This window comes from Chionomys nivalis, chromosome 8, assembly GCF_950005125.1.
Source record: "Chionomys nivalis chromosome 8, mChiNiv1.1, whole genome shotgun sequence".
Taxonomy (NCBI): domain Eukaryota; kingdom Metazoa; phylum Chordata; class Mammalia; order Rodentia; family Cricetidae; genus Chionomys; species Chionomys nivalis.
Genome location: NC_080093.1, coordinates 74,503,231 through 74,511,706, shown reverse-complemented (window position 1 = coordinate 74,511,706; position 8,476 = coordinate 74,503,231). Strand labels below are relative to the sequence as shown.

Here is an 8,476-nt window from a genome sequence, read left to right as displayed (position 1 = left end):
GGGACCCAGGGTCATCTTTAACCAGGCCACCTCTCTGTCTCTGTCTCTGTCTCTCTGTCTCTCTCTCTCTCTCTCTCTCACACACACACACACACACACACATTAAAAGGCTGTTGCCTCTTTTCCAGACACAGAGACTGCCCTGCTTTTTGTCCAGCGTGATGAGCTGGTTCCAGCCCTAGGTCATTTTCACTGGTGCTTTTCTCTAGAACATTCTAGCCTCAGACAGGACCGCGGCTCCCACCTCACTTTACTCAAGCTTTTGCTCAGATGTCTTTCATTATAAAGATTTTTCTTGGGTTCTTTCTTTCTTTCTTTCTTTCTTTTCTTTCTTTCTTTCTTTCTTTCTTTCTTTCGTTCGTTTTTCGAGACAGGGTTTCTCTGAATAACCGCCCTAGCTGGCCCTAAACTCATTCTGTAGACCAGGCTGGCCTCAAACACAGAGATCCACCTGCCTCTGTCTCCTGAGTGCTGAGATTAAAGGCATGCACCACCATTGACCAGCTTCTTTGTTCTTTATAATGCTTTGGTTTTTTTTTTAAAAAAAAACAGCACCGCTTGGTAGAGCTTTACTTCCTGATAGATTATTGTTCATTACTCATATTCGTTAGTCTATTAGCTTCATGAAGGTAGAGCCTTTTATCTGGCTTATTTTAGTGTCTGGACTAGCATGTGCAAGTGTGCAGTCGATTTTTCTTGAATGAATGAACAAATGAATGGTTGAACTCAGGAATGCAAGCTCTATTTAATAATATCTTCCCCTCTCAAGAGAACTTAGAGGCCAAAAAAAAAAAAAAAAAAAAAAGGTATTCAAAGGCCATAGTTTGACCTCTGACCTATAGGTAGGTATCTGGGTCTAATGGCACCCTTATTCCCCAGCCTCCCTTCACAGAGTTCTTCCAGAAATGGAATGACTTTTAGGACAACAGCCCTTGCAACTCCAGGCCTAGACATCATGAGGTAGTTTGTTGTTACAGACCAAAGTCATTCGGGGCACTTGGTTCAAAAGACAGGATGTGGGCTGTGAGCCTCCAGTCTATCGTTCAAAGGAAATCTCCTCGAGCAGCCATGTCTCCTGGGATGTTTTCCCAAGCCTCTCTGGGAGGTGCTGGAGCCTTTCAAAAGACTAAGAATAGATAGGCACATCCAGTTTCCCAAACATGTAAACCTTAAAAGTGAGTGCTATTTTTCTCCCTTGTTACCTTTGAATTACTATGTAGGAGAAGGACACTGTATTATTATAGGCATGGCTCACCATGCTGTGGTTAGATACTTAATACCGCACCTCGGTAGCTTCCAGGTAGAATTGTTGGAGCAATAGGTAAGCTCTACCACTACTGAGGTCTGCGCCTTTGTCACCAGTGTGTGCTTTGTAGTTGAGACAGCCCAACCACCATTCCACGACAGTGTGTGTATCTCTTAATCACTCCCATCTCATTATGCTTGTCCATAGGAGATCTTACCTAATCTATAACCGAACAAGACAGTGCACATGATGACACTTACCCCGCACTTAATGTTTTACCCCCCGCCCCGCTTTCTCTCTCTCTCTCCCTCCCTCCCTCCCTCTCTCTCTCTTTCTTCACTTGCTGGTTATGGTACAGGTAACTTTCCTTTACTCTGTTACTTAGTGCTCACTGGGCTTGTAGGAGGTGTCAGATGCTAAACTGGACACCAGGTGACAGGAAGGTCTCATTGACACTGTCTGGGTCACGTGGAAGAGTTCACTGTCTGATGCCATTCCTCGTTTACAGGGTGTAGAGCATGACGGGGTGGGGTGGGGATCTAGGTGCAGTACCTTATATAATACCCAGTGTCGTCATCATCGGCTACTTTCCCATCCTCCAGATTGCATCGAGAAGAGTGTGGCGTTGGATACTGATGTGCCCTGAACACTTTGGAATTTCCTCTCCTAACAAATAAAGGGAGGCGTCAGCCTTACATGAAGACAGCACCTGGGAGATTTTAACAACATAAACTTACGTACATCCAACCATATAGGCCTTTTGTTTTAAGATACTGCACAAATATAAATTTGTGAAGCTGGCACCTAAGTGAATGACATTTAGGGACACCCTCATGTGTTAAATTGACCTCCCCTCCTCATTTTACAGCTGGGGAAACTGAGTTCCTTTGTGGAGAGAATTCTCTTCTAAGGGTTCCAGCAAGCAGAGACAAGTCTTCCTCGTGGTGGAGTTAGATATATAATATAAAGCGTGCTCCTCCCTTACCTCTGCAGAACGTGTGTGTGTGTGTGTGTGTGTGTGTGGCCACAGGCCTTTTCGGATGAGTGACAGTGAAAGCCCATCCCTCTAGGAGACGCATGAAGAATGACCAATGGGATGGATGGAGGGTGTTGGGTACCAATCTCTGCAGAGGCCAGGGTGAAACTGGCTGCGTCCAGCCTGTTCCACCCTCATCTCCCCGAGCCCCTCAGGCCCTTCGGTATTCGGTCCTTGCTGGGACACGGGAGGTGCTCATCTTAATGCACTCGGGGACAAGGATAGGGTGCCAGGGTGCGGCTCGCGTCTGTCCAGCTCAGTCTGCGGTCCCCGCGCTGCAGCGCTGCAGCGCTGCAGCTAAGAACACTTGATTGGGGGGCCGGAGGACTGCGGCGTGTGTGTGTGTGTGTGTGTGTGTGTGTGTGTGTGTGGTGTGCCAATATGTAAAGCGACTGGCGGTTCTGGGCGGGGCCTGGGCCCGATGCAAATGAGAAAGGCGGGGTTACCCTGTGGCTCCGCCTCCCTCCCCCGCAGCTGGGGCCAGCGGTGCCAAGCACAGCTGGACCAGCGGCAGCAGCTGGGCGAGTGACAGCCCAGCTCCGCGCGCGCGGCCGCCGCCAGAGCCGGCGCGAAGGGGCAGCGCGGCCCCGCGGTCCCCGGGCGGCAGCAGCGGCCGCCTAGTCCCGCGCCTCTCCCGGCCCGCAGCCCCGCAGTCCCGCCGCCCCGGGGCCGCCACCTCTCGGGGCTCCCCCGGTCCCCGCGCGCGCAAGATGGCTGACCCGGCTGCGGGGCCGCCGCCGAGCGAGGGCGAGGAGAGCACCGTGCGCTTCGCCCGCAAAGGCGCCCTCCGGCAGAAGAACGTGCACGAGGTGAAGAACCACAAATTCACCGCCCGCTTCTTCAAGCAGCCCACCTTCTGCAGTCACTGCACCGACTTCATCTGGTGAGAGCGCGCCGCGCGGGCCACCTGCCCGGGGCCCCAGAGGGTAGCGACACGCGTGGGGACCTCTCTCGCCGCCCCCGGGGGAGGGACCGTGTGCCCATTCTCATCCCGCTGGACCCTTCTGCCCCTTTCTCTGGGATGGTCCAGTCTCGCAGGTGCCGGCTCCTCTGGTCCCAGACGGCTAGCCAGCCAAGAGCTTCCTGCCCTCTTGCACTCTGTCGCCTGAGCGCCCGGGGACAGCGCCGCAGGCGCCTTTTCGACACCTGGCTCAGGGCGCAGGGTGGCTGTCCCTCCTCGGCAGGGCAGCTCCGCGGGTGTCTTTCTCGCCTGGGGTTCCCGATCTTTCTGCCTTCTTCCGGGCTTGAGGCGCTCTCACCCTCACCCCTCCTTTCCGGGGCAGTTCCCTAGGGTGTCCTTTAGTTTCCCGGGCGTGGAGCATCCTTTCCCTCTCAATGTCCCCCAGAGTAGTTCCCTGGGTTATCACTTACTGAGCCCCCAGAGTCCTGAGGCCCCCCCATTTTTATTTCTCAGTTCTCGCCCTCACGTCGCTGCAGGGCCCCTTTATTCCCCCTGCCTCTCGAGGACTGGGGCGACCTTTTCTTTCTCCTAGTCTCTCAGGGGACACCGCCGCGGTGGAGTCCCTCTCGTCCTCCTTTTCTCTTTTCCTGAGGGTTCTCCCGGCACCTCCTTAGGCAGATATCCAGCCCGCCTTCCGCCCCCACCCGGACGGAAATGCACCCTCGCATCCCGCCACCTGGTGGTCGCGGTCTCGTCTGAACTGCAGGGGAGATGTGAGGTGGGGGTTACTGCCAAGCCCCCATAATGTACCCCACAATCTCATCCAAAGCGGAAGATTCTTGGGCACCGGCCTGTAGCAAGAAGCTTGCATCTGGGGTAGAAGGACAGTGGGAAGGGAGGGGACTACTGTATGAAACTAGCTGGTAACTGGACCCCACAGACTGATATTCCTCCTTGTGCTTTACAGGGGCTTCGGGAAGCAGGGATTCCAGTGTCAAGGTAGGCTCTGTGGCTCTGTGGATGCTGATGATGGGAAGTGAGGATAAAGCAGACTTCACAGACGTGGCTGAGTTAGGCAGAGTGAAGTAATTGTGCCTGTCAGAGTGACCTCCCAGGCTAGGAATCCTTCACCACCAAAGGGTCCTTTTAAGGGGTGTGTGTTTGGGCCAATGATGCACCTTCCAGGAAAGGCCAGAGGAGCTGGAAGGCCCTAAATGTCAAAAAGTGCATCCATCCCTCTGCTTTCGGAGCATTCTCCAGGAATTGCCAGCCCTGCTTAAGTAAGCAAATGCCTTGAAGGACTCTTGTGAGTGGAGGGAACCTCTTCCTAATCCCAGCCCTTTCCTGCTCATCGCTCTTCCTCGCCTCCCAGGAGGTTCAGCCTCTTTCCCCTGCTTTGCAGAGGTCTCAGCAGGTGGCTGCCTCCTCTGCAGATGGCGCATCCCCTAGAAAAAGCAACTGTGGTTTCCCCTGGGCCTCCTCCCGCTCTGAAAGGGGTGGTTCCAGATAGGGTGCCTCTTGATCCTGCCTGAGGTTGCCCTTTTTAACTTCTGAGAAGGCAAAGGAAGAACTCCAAAAGACTAGTTGCCTGGGTCCTTGCATCTGGCTTGAGAACCATAATTCCAATTAGGGCCACCCTATCAAATATCGGAGACCCGGTGGCCTCTCCTATCTTTAGGGCCCCTGTCTACAAGACGTCTTGTGGGCTGGGCAATGTAGCTCAGGAGAATGGGAGCTTTGTGCCAGAGAGGCTCTGGAGTACATCATCCGAAATGGGGGAGGGGAAAAGATGGGTTTTAAATTGGATCTCCAAAGATGACTTGCTTGTAGTCTTTTTTAACTCTTCGAATACCATAAGTAGTCTGTGAATTTGGTGTTAGCATCCTAGAACTGCAAGATCGATCTCTCTCTCTCTCTCACGCATGCACACATGCATGTGCTCACACATACAACTTCAACTTGAACATTGTCTATACTTTCATGCTGGAACAATCATTTGGACCTGAGGGCATCCCTTTAGCAAGATGGAACACATTTACCACTGTGTCTGTCCATCTAACACTGGCCTGCTTCTGATACCCTGAGCCACTTGAATTTGCTGGTTTGTTTCCTCTTTCCCCTTTAGGCCAGGTAAGGTTGAGTGTAGTCAGGAGAGTCTTTATTCCTCTCCTCCTCTACCCTCCTCTCCCTGCTCCTCCTATCTCCCCCCCACCCCCCACCCCGTTCTGTCTCCCTGGTCCTCCCCCTTTCACTCTCCTCCCTTAGTCTCACTTTGTGTCCAGACTGGCCTTGATCTGGATCTTGTTCTGTCCTCCTGTTTTAGCCTTCCAAGTGCTAGGATTACATGTGTGCTCAGGGGCAAACTGACATCCACCACCCTGTAAATTGGCCTTAAATCTGGAGAAGAATATAGGTGTGGAACAGCCTGAAATGCATCTTAGTGCCTATGTGCCATGAGCTTTGCCTGACAAGGTTGCTCTGCAGGCAAAAATAAAAAGATCCCAGCAAGCAGAGGTGGCTCTGATTTGCACGGAATGTTGATCTATAGAGTGTATGTTCCCTGCTGCCCTAAGCTTCAGGTTCTTATTTGAGCTCCGGAATGAGAGATGCGGGAACCTTCTAAGCCCTTCCAACCTCCTTGCCTAAGACTTGGAGCCTCAGTTTTATGCTCACACACAAGGACGTCCCAAGTCTCTGCTGGTGGCAACAAGTTAGGCCAGTAGCACAGCTGGGATTGTCTTCTGGAACTTTGCCTCCTCTTCTCAAACAAAATGCTGATGGCCACTTGCTGTTGCAACTGTGTAATCTCTATGAGGTTGCCTTTCACATCCACGAATTGGATTCTGCTTTTGTCTCTTGCTGTGGTCGGGGGTGTTTTTTTTTTTTTTTTTTTTTTTTTTTTTTTTTTTTTTTTTTTTTGCATTGCTTCTGTGGCTCTCCTGTGCCCCTTGCTCTGCTGTTGTTGATGGCTGGGAAAGTCAGCTTTGGAATGTGCCAGAGACGGCACATATGAAACAGGAGATCCTTTTATCCAAGGCCTAGGAAGTTTTGGGGGGGGGTAGAATGAGGGAAAAAATCAGAATTAAAGTTTTCAAGAAGTCTGACCAACTTCAGGGATAAGACTTTCAGGGGCGGGTGGGAGCACGTGCCAGTGCGCTGACTCCCTGGGCTCCAGGGGACAAAAGGAAGGGTGGGAGATAGGTATTTTTTTTTAAAAAAATCACTTCTCTTTCATTTTTCCACCCCTTACATCTCTGAACATCTGGTCCTCTTTGCTATTGCTTTGACAGTCTATTCCATCTGAGTTGAAGTGGGTAGGAGGAAGAAGAGGGGGTGGGGCAGATTGATGAGCCCTGAACTGAGCTGCTTAAGAATGAGGTACATCCCAGAAGGAGGGGAGGGAGTTTATCCCTGATACACAGCATTGCTTGGGACTAATTCTGGAATCATAGGCCAGCTCCTTTTATCTGATTATTTCTAGTGCCCTGTGCTTGGTACTTTTCCTTACAGTGAATTTACTTAAAATAGGACCAACATTTTAGTAGAAATCGCACAGGGTTTTTTCTTTTACCTAAGTCAACAGTCCAGAGTCCTGGTCCTTCAGCCTTCTGTGCTACCATCCTGGGGAACAATAGTTGTCTCACAGTTCAAGAAGATGCTGGATTCTCCTGTCTTCGGGCCTCCTTTCAGTCAGCAGGAAGCAGGAAAGGGATGAAGTAAGGAGAAAATTACATGCTCAGTGAGCCTTAGGAACGTGGCCTGGAGAGACTGTTATATATAGTCTGTTGGCTAGAACCTGATGCCGTGCCCACACCTTGTTAAAAGGGACCCTAAACACAGAATAATAGTGTTTAGCTCAGGTAGCACATTCCCAGCCAAGGGCTGGGGGAGGGGTGCTTCCATCTCAAACAGGAAAGCAGAGACTGGCCAGAGCCTCAGTACTAAGGAGTAGGGGGGTGTGGGAGGGTCCCAAAACCGAGAAGCCCTCGCCACTGCCCCCATGCTACAATGCACTGTCATGGAAATTGCGGGTGCAGGTCAGAACATCCAGAAACCATGGTGAATTATGGATTTTTTATAGACCCAGGAAGCTTTCTTAAGAATAGATTTCTTGCTTTTGTACAGCTAAAAGACAAAGCTCTAGGTTTTAACTGCCATATAACTCTCCACATCTCCCGCCTCTTGCTTTGATAATGCCTCTGGTGACAGAGGACTGGGGCTGAAGATCCCTTTTGTGATATTTCATACCTTTTGAGTTAGAAGTGCGGCCCATTTCTAATATCACAGATCAGGCCTTCCTTTCTCCAAGGTGTTCTGGAAAGAAACCCAGAACCTGCATTTGTGCTTAAATCATAATTGGCACAAACCCCCAAAACAAAACAAAAGACACCAACTATGGGATGGAATTCAACTTTTTTTTTTTCCTACAAAGTCCTTTCCAGTTAAAATGTTCAGATCGGAATTTTATAGCATAGGAATCAGAATCAGACGGAACCAGGCTCCAATCTCTGACCTGTCCACTCTGTGACCTTGGGAAGCCCATCCTCAGACCGTAGCCTTGCTCTTTTGCTTGCTAAACCACGGCAGCAGTGCATGGTTGGGGCACAAAGCAAGGCGGTAGAGAGAGGTATCCATAGTGGATGTAAACAGCTCTAAGAAAGGTGATCACCATTGCTTGATTTGGTGGGAAAATGTGTCAAAGTAGGGCTGAGCTGACTCGGGAACGCTCGAAATGACTGTGCCTGTTTCACACGCTCAGATGGGTCTGCTTCTCTGAGGGCTTTCGGTAACATGAAAGTATTACACTTCAGTGTCTGGACGCAGTGGGCATGGCTTCCTTCATGAGAAAGATCTGAACTTGCCTTGGACTCTCTAGAAAAACCCCATGGCATAAATATTCTGACTATAAAGAACTAGAATTGGTGATTATAATGTCTTTTTCCCTTCCCCGGGCAAATTCGAAAACACACATATTTAGCTTCTTGGTTGAATTATTACAAAAAAGAAGGAAGAAAACAAACTCTATTACATAAACTCTGCCACTGTTATTTTCCCCTAATCAAAACTTTATAGAATACAAGTTTAATGTCGTATATAAATCATATACAGATCAGAATATGCACTTAAACAATAACCACCACCAATAATATGAATTGAGACTGGGATGTGGCTCAGCAGAAGAATGCTTGTTTAGTATGTACAAGGCCTTGGGTTCCATCCCCAACCTAGAAAACCAAAAGAATAAAAGAAACTATTAGTTAAAAGTTAATTTTATTTTGGACACAGCTTTCTC

The 8,476-nt window shown here is 50.0% G+C and overlaps 1 protein-coding gene across 2 annotated transcripts in view; it reads left to right on the top strand.

The window, feature by feature from the left end:
* The first annotated feature begins 2,500 nt into the window (after window positions 1-2,500).
* The window catches only part of Prkcb (protein kinase C beta), a 345,665-nt gene continuing 339,689 nt past the window's right edge, over window positions 2,501-8,476 (top strand). Inside the window, exons 1-2 of one of the 2 annotated variants that reach the window (XM_057777292.1) lie at window positions 2,501-3,165; window positions 4,151-4,182. In XM_057777292.1, the coding sequence (XP_057633275.1) occupies window positions 2,993-3,165; window positions 4,151-4,182 (205 nt within the window). In that variant the 5' untranslated portion in view covers window positions 2,501-2,992. The remainder of the gene's footprint in view (window positions 3,166-4,150; window positions 4,183-8,476) is intronic. The other variant, XM_057777291.1, reaches the window with a different exon arrangement.